This window comes from Halichoerus grypus, chromosome 7 (genome assembly GCF_964656455.1).
Source record: "Halichoerus grypus chromosome 7, mHalGry1.hap1.1, whole genome shotgun sequence".
NCBI lineage: Eukaryota > Metazoa > Chordata > Mammalia > Carnivora > Phocidae > Halichoerus > Halichoerus grypus.
Genome location: NC_135718.1, coordinates 131875983 through 131898006, shown reverse-complemented (window position 1 = coordinate 131898006; position 22024 = coordinate 131875983). Strand labels below are relative to the sequence as shown.

Here is a 22024-nt window from a genome sequence, read left to right as displayed (position 1 = left end):
ATATTGTCTGTGTTCCTTTCTGGTCTATGTTGCTTTTAGGCTCTCTCTTTGCTTAGAGGACCCCTTTCAATATTTCTTGTAGGGCTGGTTTCGTGTTTGCAAATTCCTTTAGTTTTTGTTTGTCCTGGAAGCTTTTTATCTCTCCTTCTATTTTCAATGACAGCCTAGCTGGATATAGTATTCTTGGCTGCATGTTTTTCTCATTTAGTGCTCTGAATATATCATGCCAGTCCTTTCTGGCCTGCCAGGTCTCTGTGGATAGGTCTGTTGCCAGTCTAATGTTTCTACCATTGTAGGTTACAGATCTCTTCTCCCGAGCTGCTTTCAGGATTTTCTCTTTGTCTCTGAGACTTGTAAGTTTTACTATTAGATGTCGGGGTGTTGACCTATTTTTATTGATTTTGAGAGGGGTTCTCTGTGCCTCCTGGATTTTGATGCCTGTTTCCTTCCCCAAATTAGGGAAGTTCTCTGCTATAATTTGCTCCAATATACCTTCTGCCCCTCTCTCTCTTTCTTCTTCTTCTGGGATCCCAATTATTCTAATGCTGTTTCATCTTATGGTATCGCTTATCTCTCGAATTCTGCCCTCGTGATCCAGTAGTTGTTTATCTCTCTTCTTCTCAGCTTCTTGATTTTCCATCATTTGGTCTTCTACATCACTGATTCTGTCTTCTGCCTCATTTATCCTAGCAGTTAGTGCCCCCATTTTTATTGCACCTCATTAATAGCCTTTTTGATTTCAACTTGGTTAGATTTTAGTTCTTTTATTTCTCCAGGAAGGGTTTCTCTAATAACTTCCATGCTTTTTTCAAGCCCAGCTAGAATCTTTAAAATCATGATTCTGAACTCTAGGTCCGACATCGTACTAATGTCCGTATTGAGTAGGTCCCTGGCAGTCGGTACTACCTCTTGTTCTTTTTTTGAGGTGATTTTTTTCCATCTTGTCATTTTGTCCAGAGGAGAATAGACGAGTGAGAGAACAAAATGCTAACAGGTAACAATGTCCCCAGAAAATATACTCTAAACAAATCAGAAAAGACCTGAAACCAGGGGAAAAGAAAGGGAAAGAAAGAGAAAAGAAAAGGGAAAAAAAAGAAAAAGAAGAAGATAAAAACAAACAAAAACAGAACAAAACAAAAAAACAATATGATAAAATATGATCAGCCTGGTGCATAGATCAGCGCCACACACTAGATTTTGGGTGTATTTTGGTCTGTTAGATGAAAGTGCCTCCCAAAATTTTAAAGAAAGAAAAACTTATATATGTACAAAAATAAGGGTTGATATGATGAAGGGATGGAATATGACTGTAAAGATGAAAGTTATAAAAAATTTTATAGAAGGAATTTATGATAAGAAGTTCTTTGAAAAAAGAAAGAAGAGCATTTTTAAAAAAGGGGGGGGAGAGAATGTGATCAGGCAGGAGACTAGAACAAAGCCATACACTAAAGATTTAGGGTATATTTTGATCTGTTAGAAGAAACTATATCTCAAAAGTTTAAAAGAGAGAGCAACATATATATATGCCAAAAATAAGGGTAACTACTATGAAGGGATAGAATATGACTCTAAAAATAAAAAATAAAAATGTTTTTTAAAAAAGGGATTGATAAGATGTTGGTTGAAAAAGGGAAAAAGAAAAATTAAAAAAAAAAAGACAGTTAAAAAAAATTAACTTTGAAAGACTGAAGAATCATGGTAAAAAAGCCATGGATTCTATGTGCAGTTTCCCCTAGCTCTCGAGTTCTGCTGTTTTCATTGATTGGTAAACTTGGTCTTGGCTGGCTGTCCTTGCTGATCTTCTGGGGGAGGGGCCTGTTGCCATGGTTCCCAAATGTCTTTGCTGGAGGTGGAATTGCCCCACCCTTGCCCAGTCCGGCTAAGTAATCTGCTCGGGTTTGCTCTCGGGAGCTTTTCTTCCCTGCAAGCTTTCCGTACAGCTTTGGAGGCCGAGAGTGAAAATGGCAGCCTCCCAATCTCCACCCCAGAGGAGCCGAGAACTCGGGGCCCCGCTCCTCAGTGACCCGTCAGAGAAAAGCAGTCAGTCACTCCCGTCTCCCCGGTATCCAGCTGCACTCCGTGCTCACCTGGCCTGTGACCGAGCATTTCTATCTCTGGCACCCGACCCCGTGTGGAGTCTCCAAACCCAGCAGATCACTGTAGTGTGCTCTTGCACCACTCCTCCTGGGGGAGGAAGGGGAGTCTCCCCAGATCTGCCACTTGTTGGGTCCCTGCTGGAGGAGCAGTGGCCTGATTATACCCCAGATCATGGTTTATGGCAACCCCGAGGTGAGAGCCCGCTCCTCAGCTCCGTCTCTGCAGCCAGCTTCCCCGCTCCGATACCTGGGAGCTCTGCCACACTCAGGGACCCCTGGTCTTTCTGTGACCCCGAGGGTCCTGAGACCACACTGTCCCGTGAGGGTTCCACCCCCCCAGTTAGCCACTGGAGCGACGTCCCTCAGCGGAGCAGACTTCTAAAAGTTCCGATTTTGTGCTCCGCTGCTCTATCACTTGCCAGAAACGGCCGACGGAGGCCCCCTCCCCCGCCGTCTATCCTCCTGAATATTGCCTCGGATTCACTTCTCTGCACGTCCTACCTTCCAGAAGGTGGTCGCTTTTCTGTTCAGAGAGTTGTTGCTATTCTTTTCTTCGATCTCCTATTGAGTTCATAGGTGTTCAGAATGGTTTGATCCCTATCCAGCCGAATTCCTGAGACCAGAGGAAATCCAGGTCTCCTACTCCTCTGCCATCTTGCTCCTGTTCAGAAGCTTTTTATTTTGATGTAGTCCCAGTAGTTTATTTTTGCTTTTATTTCCCTTGCCTCCGGAGACGTATCTATAGAGAATTTGCTACAGCTGATAATATATTGACATTTTTAGTTTCAAGCTCTTGCTCTGGTTGCCAGCTGGACACATAAGAATGGTGCTATTAGGAAGCATTTGTGCACCTTCTTTGTGTTATGACTGTAGCTCCTGTGTTATCATTCCTTTTCAAATAATATTGCCAAATATGGCAACCAGTACATAAAAATAAATTTCAGAGCTAATAAAACATGGAGTCATTCTTTCTTTCTTTCTTTCTTTCTTTCTTTTTTTTAGGGCTTCCTTGTGCACCACCAGAATATGTGGTTCTACATAGTATTCCACCTCACAAATCAGACACTTACCAGTATGGAGAAGAAATAGTGTATGAATGTGTCGAAGGTTTTGGAACTAATGGATCTGCATCTATAAAATGTTTAGGAGGAAAATGGTCCCATCCACCAAAATGCATAAGTATAGTGCATTTAATTTTACTCTAAGGTTGATCAATATTCTTAATTCAGAACATAAATGGTACAAATATGAAACCAGGCAGTAGTTCTAGAAATTAACAAGGTATCTCTGGAAAGTTGTGGAGTCTGGTAGAGAACTAATAACCCTAGGAATAATAAAAGTGTGAGAGCATGAGCCCAAATTATTTCACTTTCACGTTGCTTTGTGTGCACATTCAACATCCTCTGATAAACGTCCTCAGACTCCTCATCTCCGTTCCTGGACCACAGCTGGTCCCTGCTCAGTGATCTCATCATTATTCAATTTACTGTTAGTTTATCAGTTATCTCTTTATAAGTATATAATTTTCTCAGATTTGACATAATTAAAAGTAACAGATTTTGAAGAAGCAAAAAATACAAATACATACATAATGTAGGTGGCTTGTATGGGCAAAAAAGAATTTGAATGGAAGAAGTGTGATATCAAGCATTACATGTATCCCTATCTTTTCAGGCTTCCAACATCATCATCCCCATGTTTTACTTTTGATAAACATAGGACTACTCAATATAATTAAATCAGAAGACTTCTAACACATTTTTTCAACTTATAACAGTGCTCATTGGTTTGATGTGTACCTATTACTCTACATTATAGTTATTGGTCATTATGTATTTTAAAAGATTTACTGAACAAGTACATATTCTTTTCTTTCAGAAACAGACTGTGTTGGCTTACCTGATTTTGGTAATGCCATACCCAAAGGCCTAGTGAAGGAATCATATAAGTCAGAAGAAAAAGTGACTTATGAATGTCCAAAATATTACCAATTGGATGGACCCAATTTTGTACAGTGTATTAAGAGCCAATGGATAGGAAAGCCAACATGCAAAGGTACTCCAATAAAATTTTAGAATCTATTTATCAAAATGCCTTAAGTAATAGAATATAGAATTCCCTCTAACATCATTTAAACAATGGACATAGATTATTTTTTAGGCCAGGTCAAAGAAGGTTTATGCTTTAACATAAAGGGATGAAATTGTGTACTCAGCCGTTAATCTTAAAGCCCAACGGTTCTCAAACTATGGTCTCTGGAATAGCAGCATCAGCATCTTCTGGGAAATTGTTAGAAATGCAAATGTAAATTCACTGGCTCACTCAGACCTGTTGAGTCAAAAACTCTGAGGCTGCGACCCTGGAAGTGTCTTAACAATTTCCAAGGGATTCGATGTATACTCCAGTTTAGGAACCATAGCCAGAGGCTATTACCTTTACATCCACCTGAATCTCACTGGTGAATTATACATTACTCATTGAAATGTCTTTAAGATTTTGCAAAAAAAGGGGCACCTGGGTGGCTCAGTTGGTTAAGCGACTGCCTTCGGCTCAGGTCATGATCCCAGGGTCCTGGGATCGAGCCCCACATCGGGCTCCCTGCTCAGTGGGAAGCCTGCTTCTCCATCTCCCACTCCCCCTGCTTGTGTTCCCTCTCTCGCTGTCTCTCTCTCTCTCTCTCTCTCTGTCAATTAAATAAATAAATAAAATCTTTTAAAAAAAAAGAATTTGCAAAAAAAAAATTATTAAAGAGTGTTCTTATAAATTATACATTTATTTTTCTGTTATTTTTCCACATCTCCTGTTTGGATCCTCAGTTAATCATCTTTCCTTCAACTATAGTATTCTTCAAAGTATGTTAATTCTTCATTTATTCTCTAAGAAAGTGCCTACTGTGTTTATTTTTCTAAGGTCCTAAAATTACGTTCATAAACAGGATGATTGTAAGCCAAAATCTGACATCAAATAATCTTTTTATTATTATTGTCTTGTGGTTTATAAGTTTATATTGAATTTATGTAATTTGTAATATTGATTTTACTAAAAATGGGAAATGTCCAGAAAAACTCTCATTTTCATAGAAGCTTAAATCTTATCAAAAGATACTGCTTTATCTCTTTTTCTTCAATCTTATATGTAAATTTCTTAAAATTGGCTCTCTTTCATGACAGATAAACTGTTGATTTTAAATCCTCCTTCAGATATATTTGGAATCCTGTTCATTGATTTGCTACTCAAAATGATCATTACGTTAGAGATGCTACTTTTTTCTTTCTATTCAGATATTTCCTGTGAGAATCCACCCAAAGTGAAAAATGCTATTATACTAAATGAGGAGCCTAGTTATAGACCTGGTCAGAGCGCCCGTTATGAATGCATTAAACCTTTTGACCTGTTTGGGGATGTAGAAGTGATATGTTTAAATGGGACCTGGACACAACCCCCTCAGTGTGCAGGTAAAGTATCTTATTTCCCCTCAAATTTTAGAGAATATATTAAGGACTGGATATGTCAATATAAATATATAATGACATAGTTCTTATGGAATCTTTTTTTTATCTCAAATAAAATGATGGTGCTTAAAATCCAATTTTTTCTTTTTGTGGACTGCATAGTCATATTATCTATTTATTTTATGAAAGATTTGGCCAGATTAGGACAGTTGGAATCATGGAAAATTCTCTTTTTTTTTAATTTTTATTTTTAGAGACAGAGAGTGTGAGCATGAGTGCGAGCAGTGGGGGGAGGGGCAGAGGGGAAGGAGAGAGAGAATCTTTAGCAGACACCACACTGAGCACGGAGCCGGATGTGGGGCTCGATCTCACAACCCTGAGATCATGACCTGAGCAGAAATCAAGAGTCAGACATTTAATCGACTGAGCCACCAGGCACCCAGAAAATTCCCTATCTTAAGCATTAAGATAGTTAGTTAGTTCCTGAGGAATAAATGTATTAAAGATATGGGGGGGGCACTGAGTGGCTCAGTCAGAGCAGAACCTGCTTCCCTCTCTGTCTGCTGCTCCCCCTGCTTGTGCTCTCTCTCTTTCTCTCTGACAAATAAATAAAATCTTTTTTAAAAAATGATATGCTGAGGACATTTGACAGCTCTATGAAATTTCACTTTGAGACACACAATCAACAACTGGGGCATGTTCATAGAATCTGATATAAATTTGGTCTTCTTCAGCATGTGGATTATATAAAGGTAGGTTACTAGCTGAGCTCAACCAGAGAATTAGTGTATATAGAAAAAGAGTCTGAGAACTTGGTCATAGGACACTCCAGTAATTAGAGTTTAGGAAATAAGAGGACCCAACAAAGGAGATATTATAGCTGCTTGTTTTTCAAATCAGCTTTTGCCTGGCATATATATTTTCCAATCTTTTACTTTGAGCCCACCTATGTTTTCATGTTGAAGTTAGTTTCTTTCAGTTGCCATATAGTCGGCTCTTGTTTATGTATCCATTCTGCCATTTTCAGTCTTTTAACTGAAATATTTAAGCCATTTACACTTAAAATAATTATTGATAGATTAGGGGCTGTGTCAGCCATTTTATTATTTGTCTTCCGTTTCTTTCCTCTGTTTCTCACTCCCATTCCTTTTTTGGCTGTGCCTGCGGACTTTTGGAACATTTTAAAATAATTTTATTTTGATATGTCTTTGTTGTTTTGGAGCATATCTCTTTGTATAGCTTTATCCGTGGTTGCTCAAGGTATTAAGATGCACATAATGCTTATCACCTTCCCCCTACCCCCGTTTTGACATTTTACCACTTCAAGTGAAATGAGGAAACCTTACTTCCACTTAGGTCCATTCACCCTTCCACATTTTATTTTATTTTATTTTATTTATTATTTATTTATTGATAGAGAGAAAGAGAGAGAGAGAGTGAGTGGAGTGGCAGAAGGAGAGGGAGAGAGAAAATCTTAAGCAGACTCCACACCCAGTTTGGAGCCTGACACAGGGCTCAATCTCACAACTCTGAGATCATGACCTGAGCTAAATTCAAGAGTGGACACTTAACCAACTGACTGAGCCTCCCAGGCGCCCCTACCTTCCCCACATTTCAAACATATGTTTCTTAAGTATTTCTTCTACATATACTGAACACCATATCAAATGATATAATGTTTCACAAACATCAAACATAACAAACTCCTTAGGAAAAAAGAGTCCATTATATTTACCCTTATTTTTTCAGTCCATTGTTTTGTTTTGTTTTTTTTCCTTCATGAAGTCTCAATCCTCTCTCTGTTATCTTTTCCCTGATATTTGAAGAATTCCTTTAGCAATCCTTTAAAGATAGATCTGCTGGAGATAAATGTTCTGTTTTCCTTTGTCTCAGAATATCTTCTTTTCTCCCTTAAACCCTAGAGGATAGAATCACTATATATAGCATTCAGGGCTGACGGTTCTTTTCTTCCAGCACTTGAAAAATGTTGTCACTTCTTTCTGGCTTGATGGTCACAGATGAGAACCCCACTAACATTTGAATCCTTTTTCCCTTAGAGGTTTGCATAATTTCTATGTAGCTGCTTTTGAGATTTCTTTCTTTCTCTTTAGCTTTCCTCAGTTGAATGTGGCTTATCTTGGCATGAATTTCTTTGGGTTCGTCCTGTTTGGCTTTTTCAATATGAATGTTTATGCCTTGTGCCCAATTTGGGAAATTTTCAGTCAGTATTTTTAGAAGTTTTTTTGGTTTTGTTTTCAGTCTATTTTCAAAGTGAGTAATTTGTATTCTGTATGCAAGTTTATTTATCCTTCTGTCATCTGTAATCCATGATTGAGCCCATCCAGTGAGCTTTTTGTTTTAAATTCCATTATTATATTTTTTAGTTCTATAATTCCCATGGGATTTTAAAAACCATCGTCTTATAATTCCAGTATTGTGTCAAAGAAGTGTTGTGATCTGTTGATTATCTTTTCTCTTTTGAGATTTGCCTGGTCCTTGGTATGATGAGTGATTTCCAATTGTGTTCTAGACATTTCGGGTGTTGTGTTAAGATTCTGGATTTTATTGAAATCTCTTATTTACCAGGCCTCCACTACTGCAGAGTGCAAGTCCAGGCTTCCCACTTGGCCTCCACTGACACCATGGAAAGGGGAGAGGTGTCTTGTTTCCTGACTGTGGATAGAAGTCTAGGTTCCACCCTTGACCTCTGTTGATCACTGTTGGTCTCTGATCAACATGAGGAGAGAGTTGATCAAGGTTTCTTCTACGTTTTTCAGGAGTAATTCAAGTATTGTAAAAAAAAATATTTCTACCTTGCTAGAATATTCCTTTCCTGAGCCTTTGGCTAAAGAGAGCAGACAATTCTTGGAACTTTTTTTTTTCCCTGAACTTGATATCATTTCTGGGTTCCAGTCTTCTTCAGTGCCCAGTCCAGGATCCATAGGAGGCAACATGAAAACCCAAACAACTCACTGCAGTATAATTCCTTGAATACCAAGGCCTCTGATCAGATCAACGTCTTCTCTACATCCTTCACCATCTCTTTTGTTGGTTTTTATATTTTTAGTGATACTGAGCAGAAGGAATAAGCTGAAAGGTCTCTACCTCATCATGTCCAGAACAGGAAGCCAGCAATTGTCTTTCCCATTATACAAATGTGTAATTCTTTGACTTTAATTAAAGAAGTTGATGTTCCCTTTATAAAGTAAATGAAAATCAATAAGCAATAACTAGAGATCCAATAGACACTGCAGTATGTTGTATGTAACAAGAAAGTTTCTTTGTTTCCATTAGCTATCCATCTGTCCAGTATTTATTCAGTAAGAAAAACATTTTTTAACACCAGAATACGTAAAGCAGATATATTTGTTAATGCTTCATGTGTGCTTTCATGTGGGATAAAAGGAAAGCCTTAGAATTGTAATTCTCAGTTTAAGTGATTAAAATTTCTTCAATGGGGGCACGTGGGTGGCTCAGTTGGTTAAGCGTCTGCCTTTGGCTCAGGTCATGATCCCAGGGCTCTCTGCTCAGCGGGGAATCTGCTTCTCCCTTTGCCTCTCCCTCTGGGCTTGTGCTCTCTCTCTCTCTCACTGACTCTCTCTCAAATAAATAAATATTTATTTATTTGTCAGAGAGAGAGAGGGAGAGCACAAGCAGGGGAAGCATCAGGCAGAGGGAGAAGCAGGCTCCCTGCTGAGCAAGGAGCACAATGTGGGACTCGATCCCAGGACCCCGGGATCATGACCCAAGCTGAAAGCAGATGCTTAACCGACTAAGCCACCCAGGCGTCCCAAATAAAATCTTTAAAAAATAAAATAAAATAAAATTTCTTCAGTGAATCCTTTCTGTCAACAGAAATCACAAGTCTTGATATTGAATATTGTGCTATATTTTTATTTGATTTATTTTAACCTGTTTTTCTTTGGTTTTTCAATAAATCAAATAAATATTTTTTTTTTAGATTCTAAAGGAAAATGTGGGCCTCCTCCACCTATTGACAATGGAGACATTACCTCATTCCCATCATCAACATATGCTCCAGGATCATCAGTAGAGTACAGATGCCAGGCCTTCTATGTACTTCAGGGACACAGGACCATAAGATGTAGAAATGGACAGTGGTCACCACCACCAAAATGCTTAGGTAAATATTTCAATATTCTCATGGGTCCTGGGAAAATCAGTATAATAGCTGTTTTGCTGTTATTAATATAATGTTCATGGATTAACAAACATTTGTTGAATGCTGACTACCAAATACTAATGTGTGAAGAAGAAAAAGTTGGAAAAAAAAACTCTTGTTCTAGCAAAATATCCTTAAGTGAAAGGACTCGATTTCTTCATGTTAAAATTGACATTGTGAATCTTTGATTATAACATTTAATTATCACACCTTAAACATAGTACCTCATTTTACATCATTAATCATTTAAAGTGATTTAAATCAACATGATGGGTTTTCAGTGAATTGGTTTGGAAAAGGTTTTGAAAATGAAGCCCTGGGCCAGTGTAGAAGATTCTACTTGAAAGTCTGAAATTCTGGGGCGCCTGGGTGGTTAAGCGTGTGCTTTCAGCTCAGTTCATGATCCCAGGGTCCTGGGATGGAGCAGCACAGCAGGCTCCCTGCTCAGCAGAGAGTCTGCTTCTCTCCCTCTGCTTCTCCCCGTGCTTGTGTGCTCACTCTCTCTCTCTGTAAGTGTCAAATAAATAAATAAAATCTTTTAAAAAGTTTCGGGGGGAGGAGCAAGATGACGGAGGAGTAGGAGACCTAAATTTGGTCTGGTCCCAGGAGTTCAGCTAGATAGGGATCAAACCATTCTGAACTCCTATGAACTCAACAGGAGATCAAAGAAAAGAATAGCAGCAACTCTCTGAACAGAAAAGTGACCACTTTCTGGAAGGTAGGACGTGCAGAGAAGTGAATCCAAGGCGATATTCAGGAGGATAGATGGCGGGGGAGGGGGCCTCCATCAGCTGCTTCTGGCAAGTGATAGCACAGCGGAGCACAAAATCGGAACTTGTAGAAGTCTGCTCCGCTGAGGGACGTTGCTCCAGTGGCTAAGCGGGGGGTGGAACCCTCACTGGGACAGTGTGGTCTCAGGACCCTCGGGGTCACAGAAAGACCAGGGGTGCCTGAGTGCGGCAGAGCTCCCAGGTATTGGAGCAGGGAAGCTGGCTGCAGAGACAGAGCAGAGGCACGGGCTCTCAGCTCGGGGTTGCCATAAACTGTGTTCCAAGGCACAGCCGGGCCACTGCTCCTCCAGCAGGGACCCAACAAGTGGCAGATCTGGGGAGACTCCCCTTCCTCCCCCAGAAGAAGCGGCACAGGAGTGCACCGCAGGGATCTGCTGGGTTTGGAGACTCCACACAGGGTCGGGTACCAGAGATAGAAACACCTGGTCAAGGCCGGATCAGCACGGAGTGCGGCTCTGGGAGCTCACTGAGGAGAGGGGCCCTGAGTTCTCGGCTCCTCTGGGGTGGAGATTTGGAGGCCGCCATTTTCACTCTTGGCCTCCAAAGCTGTATGGAAAGCTTGCAGGGAACAAAAGCTCCCGAGAGCAAACCCGAGCTGATTACTTAGCCCGGACCCGGCAAGGGCAGGGAAATTCCACCTCCGGCAAAGACATTTGGGAACCACGGCAACAGGCCCCTCCCCCAGAAGATCAGCAAGAACAGCCAGCCAAGACCAAGTTTACCGATCAATGAGAACGGCAGAACTCCAGCGCTAGGGGAATACTGCGCATAGAATTAATGGCTTTTTTCCCATGATTCTTTAGTCTTTCAAATTTTTTTAATTTTCTTTTTCTTTTTTTTTTAATTTTTCTTTTTCCCTTTTTCAACCAACATCTTATCAGTCCCTTTTTTAAGAATCTTTTTTATTTTTCATTTTTAGAGTCATATTTTATCCCTTCATAGTAGTTAACCTTATTTTTGCTATACATATAAGTTGTTTTCTCTTTAAAATTTTGGGATACAGGGGATGCCTGGGTGGCTCAGTTGGTTAAACATCTGCCTTCAGCTCAGGTCATGATCCCAGCATCCTGGGATCGAGTCCCGTATCAGGCTCCTTGCTCAGCAGGGAGCCTGCTTCTCCCTCTGCTGCTCTTCCTGCTTGTGCTCTCTCTCTCACTATGTCAAATAAATAAATAAAATCTTTTTAAAAAATAAAATAAAATAAAATAAAATAAAATTTTGGGATACAGTTTCCTCTAACAGACCAAAATATACCCTAAATCTCTACTGTATGCCTTTGTTCTAGTCTCCTGCCCGATCACATTCTCTCCCCCCCCTTTTTTTTTTTAATTTCCTTCTTTCTTTTTTCAACCAACTTCTTACCTTATCAATTCCTTTTATAAAATCTTTTATAATTTTCATCTTTACAGTCATATTCCATCCCTTCATCGTATTTACCCTTATTTTTGTACATATATAAGCTTTTCTTTCTTTAAAATTTTGGGAGGCAGTTTCTTCTAAGAGACCAAAATATGCCCAAAATCTAGTGTTTGGCACTGATCTATTCACCAGCCTGATCATGTTTGATCATATTCTTTTTTTTTTTATCTTTTTCTTTTCCTTTTTTTTTTTTCCTTTTTTCTTTCTTTCCCTTCCTTTTCCGCCTGTTTCAGGTCTCTTTTGTTTAGTGTATATTTTTCTGGTGTCGTTCTTACCCTGTTAGCATGTTGTCCTCTCATTCATCTGTTCACCTCTGGACAAAATGACAAGATGGGAAAAATCACCTCACCAAAAAAAAAAAAAAACAAGAGTCAGTACCGACTGCCGGGGACCTAATCGATTCGGACATTAGTAAGATGTTGGAACTAGAGTTCAGAATGACAATTATAAAGATACTAGCTGGGCTTGGAAAAAGTATGGAAGATATTAGAGAAACCCTTTCTGGAGAAATAAAAGAACTAAAATCTAACCAAGTTGAAATCAAAAAGGCTATTAATGAGGTGCAATAAAAAATGGAGGCTCTAATTGCTAGCATAAAAGAGGCAGAAGAGAGAATTAGTGATGTAGAAGACCAAATGATGGAAAATCAAGAAGCTGAGAAAAAGAGAGATAAACAACTACTGGATCACGAGGGCAGAATTCCAGAGATAAGTGATACCATAAGACGAAACAATATTAGAATAATTGGGATCCCAGAAGAAGAAGGAAGAGAGAGAGGGGCAGAAGGTATATTGGAGCAAATTATAGCAGAGAACTTCCCTAATTTGGGGAAGGAAACAGGCATCAAAATCCAGGAGGCACAGACAACCCCCCTCAAAATCAATAAGAATAGGTCAACACCCTGACATCTAATAGTAAAACTTACGAGTCTCAGACACAAAGAGAAAATCCTGAAAGCAGCTCAGGACAAGAGACCTGTAAGATACAATGGTAGAAACATTAGATTGGCAACAGACCTATCCACAGAGACTGGCAGGCCAGAAAGGACTGGCATGATATATTCAGAGCACTAAATGAGAAAAACATGCAGCCAAGAATACTATATCCAGCTAGGCTGTCATTGAAAATTGAAGGAGAGATAAAAAGCTTCCAGGACAAACAAAAACTAAAGGAATTTGCAAACACGAAACCAGCCCTACAAGAAATATTGAAAGGGGTCCTCTAAGCAAAGAGAGAGCCTAAAAGCAGCATAGACCAGAAAGGAACACAGACAATATACAGTAACAGTCACCTTACAGGCAATACAATGGCACTAAATTCATATCTTTCAATAGTTACCCTGAATGTAAATGGGCTAAATGCCCCAATCAAAAGACACAGGCTATCAGATTGGATTAAAAAACAAGACCCATCGATATGCTGTCTGCCAGAGACTCATTTTAGACCCAAAGACACCCCCAGATTGAAAGTGAGGGGGTGGATAACCATTTACGATGCTAATGGACACCCAAAGAAAGCTGGCGTGGCAATCCTTAGATCAGACAAATTAGATTTTAAAGCAAAGACTGTAATAAGAGATGAGGAAGGACACTATATCCTACTTAAAGGGTCTATCCAACAAGAAGATCTAACAATGGTAAATATCTATGCCCCTAACATGGGAGCAGCCAATTATGTAAGCCAATTAATAACAAAAGTAAAGAAACACATTGAGAACAATACAATAAGAGTGGGGGACTTTAACACCCCCCTCACTGAAATGGACAGATCATCTAAGCAAAAGATCAACAAGGAAATGAAGACTTTATATGACACACTGGACCAAATGGACTTCACAGATATAGTCAGAACATTCCATCCCAAAGCAACAGAATACACATTCTTCTCTAGTGCCCATGGAACATTCTCCAGAATAGATCACATCCTAGGTCACAAATCAGGTCTTAACCAGTACCAAAAGATTGGGATCATTCCCTGCGTATTTTCGGACCACAATGCTTTGAAACTAGAACTGAATCACAAGAGGAAAGTTGGAAAGAACTCAAATACATGGAGGCTAAAGAGCATTCTAATAAAGAATGGATGGGTCAACCAGGATATTAAAGAAGAATTTTTTTTTAAATCATGGAAACAAATGAAAATGAAAATACAACTGTTCAGAATCTCTGGGATGCAGCAAAGGTGGTCCTACAAGGAAAGTATATAGCAATACAAGCCTTTCTCAAGAAACAAGAAAAGTCTCAAACACACAACCCCACCCTACACCTAAAGGAGCTGGAGAAAGAACAGCAAATAAAGTCTAAACCCAGCAGGAGAAGAGAAATAATAAAGATCAGAGCAGAAATCAATGAAATAGAAACCACAAGAACAGTAGAATAGATCAATGAAACTAGGAGCTGGTTCTTTGAAAGAATAAGATTGATAAACTCCTGGCCAGACTTATCAAAAAGAAAAGAGAAATGACCCAAATCAACAAAATCTTGAATGAAAGAGGAGATATCACAACCAACACCAAAGAAATACAAACAATTATAAGAACATATTATGAGCAACTCTATGCCAGCAAATTAGATAATCTGGAAGAAATGGATGCATTCCTAGAGATGTATCAACTACCAAAACTGAACCAGGAAGAAATAGAAAACCTGAACAGACCTATAACCACTAAGGAAATTGAAGCAGTCATCAAAAATCTCCCAACAAACAAAAGCCCAGGGCCAGATGGCTTCCCAGTGGAATTCTACCAAACATTTAAAGAAGAATTAATACCTATTCTTCTGAAACTGTGCCAAAAAATAGAAATGGAAGGAAAACTTCCAAACTCATTTTAGGAGGCCAGCATTACCTTGATCCCAAAACCAGACAAAGACCCCATCAAAAAGGAGAATTACAGACCAATATCCCTGAGGAACATGGATGCAAAAATTCTCACCAAAATACTAGCCAATAGGATCCAACAGTACATTAAAAGGATTACTCACCACAACCAAGTGGGATTGATCCCTGGGCTGCAAGGTTGGTTCAACATCTGCAAATCAATCAATGTGATACAATACATTAATAAAAGAAAGAACAAGAATCATATGATCCTCTCAATAGATGCAGAAAAAGCATTTGACAAAGTACAGCATCCTTTCTTGATCAAAACTCTTCAGAGTATAGGCATAGAGGGTACATACCTCAATATCATAAAAGCCACCTATGAAAAACCTACAGTGAATATCATTCTCAATGTGGAAAAACTGAGAGCTTTCCCCCTAAGGTCAGGAACGCGGCAGGGATGTCCACTATCACCACTGCTATTCAACATAGTACTAGAAGTCCTAGCCACAGCAATCAGACAACAAAAAGAAATAAAAGGCATCCAAATCGGCAAAGAAGAAGTCAAACTCTCACTCTTTGCAGATGATATGATACTTTATGTGGAAAACCCAAAAGACTCCACCCCAAAACCGCTAGAACTCATACAGGAATTCAGTCAAGTGGCAGGATATAAAATCAATGCACAGAAATCAGTGGCATTCCTATACACCAACAACAAGACAGAAGAAAGAGAAATTAAGGAGTCGATCCCATTTACAATTGCACCCAAAACCATAAGATACCTAGGCATAAATCTAACCAAATTGGCAAAGGATCTGTACTCAGAGAACTATAAAATACTCATGAAAGAAATTGAGGAAGACACAAAGAAATGGAAAAACGTTCCAAGCGCATGGATTGGAAGAACAAATATTGTGAAGATGTCAATGCTACCTAGAGCAATCTACACATTCAATGCAATCCCTATCAAAATACCATTCACTTTTTTCAAAGAAATGGAACAAATAATCCTAAAATGTGTATGGAACCAGAAAAGACCTCAAATAGCCAGAGGAATGTTGAAAAAGAAAAGCAAAGCTGGCGGCCTCACAATTCCGGACTTCAAACTCTATTACAAAGCTGTCATCATCAAGACAGTATGGTTCTGGCACAAAAACAGACACATAGATCAATGGAACAGAATAGAGAGCCCAGAAATGGACCCTCAACTCTATGGTCAACTAATCTTTTACAAAGCACAGAAGAATGTCCAATGGCAAAAAGACAGTCTCTTCAACAAATGGTGTTGGGAAAATTGGACAGCCACATGCAGAAGAATGAAACTGGACCATTTCCTTACACACACACAAAAATAGACTCCAAATGGTTGAAAGACCTCAATGTGAGACAGGAGTCCATCAAAATCCTAAAGGAGAACACAGGCAGCAATCTCTTCGACTTCAGCCTCAGCAACTTCTTCCTAGAAACATCGCCAAAGGCAAGGGAAGCAAGGGCAAAAATGAACTATTGGGACCTCATCAGGATAAAAAGCTTTTGCACAGCAAAAGAAACAGTCAACAAAACCAAAAGACAACCGACAGAATGGGAGAAGACATTTGCAAATGACATATCAGATAAAGGGCTAGTATCCAAAATCTATAAAGAACTTATCAAACTCAACACCCAAAGAACAAATGATCCAATCAAGAAATGGGCAGAAGACACGAACAGACATTTTTCCAAAGAAGACATCCAAATGGCCAACAGACACATGAAAAAGTGCTCAACATCGCTCGGCATCAGGGAAATCCAAATCAAAACCTCACTGAGATACCACCTCACACCAGTCAGAATGGCTAAAATTAACAAGTCAGGAAATGACAGATGTTGGCAAGGATGCAGAGAAAGGGGAACCCTCCTACACTGTTGGTGGGAATGCAAGCTGGTTCAGCCACTCTGGAAAACAGTAGGTGGGTTCCTCAAAAAGTTGAAAATAGAGCTACCATGTGATCCAGCAATTGCACTACTGGGTATTTACCCCAAAGATACAAATGTAGGGATCCGAAGGGGTACGTGTACTCCAATGTTTATAGCAGCAATGTCCACAATAGCCAAACTATGGAAAGAGCCAAGATGTCCATCGACAGATGAATGGATAAAGAAGAGGTGGTATATATATACAATGGAATATTATGCAGCCATAAAAAGGAATGAAATCTTGCCATTTGCAACGACGTGGATGGAACTGGAGGGTATTATGCTGAGCAAAATAAGTCAATCAGAGAAAGACATGTATCATATGATCTCACTGATCTGAGGAATTCTTAATCTCAGGAAACCAACTGAGGGTTGCTGGAGTGGTGGGGGGTGGGAAGGATGGGATGGCTGGTTGATAGACATTGCAGAGGGTATGTGCTATGGTGAGTACTGTGAATTGTGTAAGACTGTTGAATCACAGACCCGTACCTCTGAAACAAATAATACATTATATGTTAAAAAAAAAAGAAGAAGATAGTAGGAAGGGAAAAATGAAGGGGGGGAATCAGAGGGGGAGATGAACCATGAGAGACTATGGACTCTGAGAAACAAACTGAGGGTTCTAGAGGGGAGGAGGGTGGGGAGATGGATTAGCCTGGTGATGGGTATTAAAGAGGGCACATATTGAATGGAGCACTGGGTGTTATATGCAAACAATGAATCATGGAACACTACATCAAAAACTAATGATGTAATGTATGGTGATTAACATAACATAATAAAATTTAAAAAATTTTTTTCAATAAAAAAATTCAAAAAAAATCTTTAAAAAAACGTCTGAAATTCTGTTTTCAATGTTTTATCTTTTTTTTTTATCTTCAGAGGCCTGTACAGCATCAGAAGACATAATGAGAACACATAATATACAATTTCGATGGTCTTCTAAGAAAAAAATTTATTCTAAAACGAGCGATATTATTGAATTTGAATGTATCCCTGGATATCGTAGGAAGACCCCGCTGCATACATTCCGAGCCACCTGTCGGGAAGGGAAACTGACGTATCCTGAATGTTCGGTATAGTACAGTGATGAAGATGCAGTCCTAAAATTAAAATATGTACATTTACTCAGAATTTTTCATTATCAATCCAATTCTCAGTTTATTTTGTCAAGTATTGTGTAACTCATTTATATTCATAAATCAGAAGTTGTATTAAATATTATGTGGATGATGTAATTATAATCAGAGAGATGAATAAATCACTTCTTAAAAGCGCCTCATTAAAACTTGGCAAACCAAAATTCTTTGTGTCCTACTCATAAAATATCTATGGCAAGAAATTAGATTCAATCACTCCAGTGCCTACTTCCATCCATCTTTCCCTCTTTCTCATACCTTCTTCCATAACTTCTGGGGCTGCCTGAGACTCTCCATTTCAGAGGAAATGGTTGAAAATGCTTTTCTCCATCTTTAATATAATTTTACTTCAAAAATACATAAAAACATAACTATGTCATACCTATGTGAGTAATAAGATGTAAGTAATTATTAGCTTTTGCTTATCTACCAGATATAAGCAGTTATTATCTACTTTTGCTTATCTACCAAATGATGAAATGCAAGATCTTCTACAAGATGGCTATCTAGCACACATAAAAATTCAAACAAATCATAAAGAGAAATTAGAATCTAATTGGGTACATACCTAACTGTCATAATATAACATGAAAAGTGACCAAAAAATCTGATATCAAGTATAAACACACACATGCACACACACACACACACAAATACATAGTATGCTTTGAACACACATAAATGTGTATAGAACAAAGATTGTCAGGAAGTACAATAAAATATTTATAATAACTACAGTTGAATTTAGAGATGCTAGGGGTAAGAGTTGGTGGTTAAGTCCTTAAGGCTCACCTGTATTTTCCATGTTTTCTATCTTTAATATGTACCAGCTTTGAACCACAGTAAAGGTGGTTATTTTAATGGGGTGCCTGGCAGGCTTATCCAGTGGAGTGTGCTCATGATCTCAGGGTCGTGAGTACGAGCCCCACGTTGGGTGGAGAGATTACTTAAATATGTAAATAAATCTTTTTAAAAATAAAATAAAATAAAGATATATTAAAAGTAAGGCAATATATGTTGAGAATTATGGGGACCTCTTTGGTAATGATCTTCAAATCTAATGACATCTTCATGATTTGGTTTTGGAAACATTCAACCACAAGAGTCTGAAATATGATTTTTATGTTCATACATTTCAAACAACATAATTAGTTAAAATCACTTGACTGTAAACATTTTTAACTTCTCAAAAACATGAAAACTTTAAGATGAAAATAAAGATATAATTAAGGTAAATATATTTTAAGGTGATATCTTGTTACTTCATTTTGCATCAAATCAAGTGGCATTCTTAGAATGAGTAACCTGGCTGTCTATAATGGAGCCAGTTTATCTAAATCTGAATCACAAGTGACAGCCAGGTTTCTCATGTTTAAAGGACATTGTTACAATTGGCAAGTTATCTTTGCTGTTAATATTGGTGTATATACTATTTCTCCAAAACCTTTCACCTAATACTTGTGGAATCTATTTAGGACACTTAACCTGTAATCAGTATAGCCTATAACTAATCATTTTCATTGTTGGCTGCAAAATAGTGATTTTTAAGACAAATTCTATTCTTTTTCTGCACTTATTAATTGTCTTATGTAAAGGTGAGTGTTAATTTGCCAACTCCTTAAACTTTTACCTAAAAAGATTTAGTAAATCTTTATTTTTGCTCTTTAATTTCCATTTTTGGAATAAGGACTTGATGATAGTGACCTGTGATGGCTTTAAAGATTTTTTCTTTTTTTTTTTTTTTAACGTTCAATCAGCATGGATTCATGAATTTTTATTTATTCAATTTGTCACAAACAATTATAGTCATTATTCTTTGAAGCTCAAATTATCCCAAATTTGGCTAGTGAGTGCCTCTTGAAACTGGCTCCTGATTGCTTTGTTATACCCACTAGTCTTTGAGTGTTTTCATTTCTTTTTAGCACAACACAATGTTCCAGGCTCGCTGTATACTTCCCTGACCAACACCCATAATCATACAGCTTTCCAAAGAGGTCTGATTCTTTTTATTGGGAAATAGTGTTTAGAATACAAGAACTGTGTTATTGGTACTAGATGGGAATGTCATTAAGTGTCTTTTTGCTTATCAGAAATCTGAAATAGAAATGAAATTTAAAATTCATTGGCTCCTTTTGGATCTTACAATTCAGAGTTATAAACAATACAGGGCTAAGAAACTTTTAAATACACTTTCTGTCTTTTCTCTTTATTCATATATTCTTATATTTCTTATATTTCAGAATTTTTAAAAATAATATTAAGAGTATAATGCAAACATTACTATTAGCAGTTAAACTGCTGAATGAAGGTTAAAATGTCTTTGCATTTATTTTGTCCCAGGATGTTTGACTGTGAGTGTAATTACTCTCTTCAAAAATGACTTGAAATAATTCTTAACTCTGATTAATAGAGCTTTACACTTGTTTGCATTAGTATTTTTTTTCAATTTTAGATTTTGCTTTTCTCTTTTAAGCTAAACTTAAAAATATGAAAAGCACCTACATTTTTAAAAAGATTTTATTTATTTATTTATTTCAGGGAGAGAGAGAAAGGGGGGATGAGCAGAGGGAGAGAAAGAAAAACTCAAGCAGACTCCCCAGCGGAGCATGATCCCAGTGTGGGACTCAATCTCACCACCCTGAGATCATCACCTGAGCCGAAAACCAAGAGCCAGACACTTAACCAACTGAGGCACCCAGGTGGTTCAAACACCTACAGGCTTCAAAAGTCAAAGTAATATGAGAAGTATGCCGAGTAGTCTTACTTCCATCAAATCTGTTCCCTCATTTAATAAAGTTATATTTTTATTAGTTTCTGACATCCTTCCAGTGTTCATTAATCTCCTTTTTTTATAGAGAAGGGAGATTATTTTACACATTTATCTATAATGTGTTTTTGTATTTATTTATTTAATTTTAGTATCTATTTCCAATATTCCCGTGAATAACCTTCCTCAGCAACCTCAGTAGCTGTGCTGCAGTCGACCTAGTCAACAACACAGTCTGGCATCACCCCACCCCCAACACACACACACACACACCCGCGAAGTGTTGCTGGGGCTGGGGCCCAAAGAGAGAAGGTTCTGTGGCATTGTCCTCCTCTGGGCTCCTCTGACTTTGGCCTGGTGGCTGGGATGCTTCAGAATAAAAGTCTAGTGGGTCAGAAGTGTAGGAGGAACCCAAACTGGGGGCAGGGGGTGGGAGGCTAGGTGGGATTAGGACCCCCTCCAAGAATAGTGGTGGTGGGCAGACACTGTGGAAGGCCTCATCTTTGGACAGTCAATGTGGAATTTTTCTTTGTGTAACTGTGTCATCCAATCAAACAATTAGGATTTTTTTTTCTTGGTGGATGGACACTCTGCCCTTAACTTTTCATATGCAAAATTTAATTTAGTAGGTGCCCGAACCCCAGGTGCGCACAGCAGCCCCTCTCAGGGAAACCCATCTCTCACCCCTGTCGGAGACTTTTTAAATATATTACTGGAAATCTGCAAAGCACTGTGTAACGTTATCACATACATTACCTCAATCCTTTCTAATGGAAACCCTATGAGGTAGGTGTTACATCCGTATCTTTCAGAGAATGCAGGAGTTTCAGAAATAAGCCGTTGGCCCATGATCACATTGCTAGGGAAAAGCCAAACCATAATTTGAACCTAATCTGCCTCACAGATATTTTTTTTATAAGCAAGGTTATTCCTTTCGTTTTGGAAACAACCTCCCCTCTTCAAATAAAGCCTGAACTCAAAAATCAATAACGCTTTGAAAAATTTACCTAAAAGTGGCCAAAAATATTCGTAAGTAGCTTTGACGATCATTTGTAGTTTTCTCCTCATAACATGCGGGGCAAACCTGGGACAAGGGTGGATTCTCTGTTATTGTTATTATCATTTCACGTAAATTTAAAAACAAGGAGAAAAGCCTGAGACCTCTAGCGTACAATAAAATGTAAAGACTTTCATAAACAAAAGCCCTTCAAATAATTCGAGAGGCCTGCAAAACTAATAAAACACAAGAGTTCAATTAATTTTGTGGAGCTGAACTAAACTGAATGGCACAGAGGCTGACACAGTACCGACCGAACACAACCTAACACCGACCGAGTGGAAACTAACCGAGTCAAGGTTGCCACTACGGCAACACCTGCAACGCCAGCAGCTCGCGCA

General features: G+C 38.5%; 1 protein-coding gene and 1 long non-coding RNA gene across 6 annotated transcripts in view; one reads left to right on the top strand and one right to left on the bottom strand.

Annotated features, from left to right (window-relative positions):
- Positions 1 to 18023, top strand: part of LOC118530817 (complement factor H-like) — a 140548-nt gene extending 122525 nt beyond the window's left edge. For 3 of the 5 annotated variants that reach the window (XM_078078327.1, XM_078078328.1, XM_078078331.1), the window contains 5 exons: positions 3099 to 3275; positions 3975 to 4151; positions 5378 to 5551; positions 9510 to 9692; positions 17603 to 18023. In XM_078078327.1, coding sequence (XP_077934453.1) covers positions 3099 to 3275; positions 3975 to 4151; positions 5378 to 5551; positions 9510 to 9692; positions 17603 to 17802 — 911 coding nt within the window. In that variant the 3' untranslated portion in view covers positions 17803 to 18023. The remainder of the gene's footprint in view (positions 1 to 3098; positions 3276 to 3974; positions 4152 to 5377; positions 5552 to 9509; positions 9693 to 17602) is intronic. The other 2 variants (XM_078078329.1, XM_078078330.1) reach the window with 2 other exon arrangements.
- Positions 18024 to 21105: 3082 nt separating this feature from the next.
- Positions 21106 to 21995, bottom strand: LOC144382504 (uncharacterized). Its single transcript, XR_013449506.1, has 3 exons — positions 21974 to 21995; positions 21634 to 21710; positions 21106 to 21485 (listed from the first exon to the last, which is right to left on the bottom strand). It is a non-coding gene; the product is annotated as an uncharacterized LOC144382504 (long non-coding RNA).
- Between the last annotated feature and the right edge of the window lie 29 nt (positions 21996 to 22024).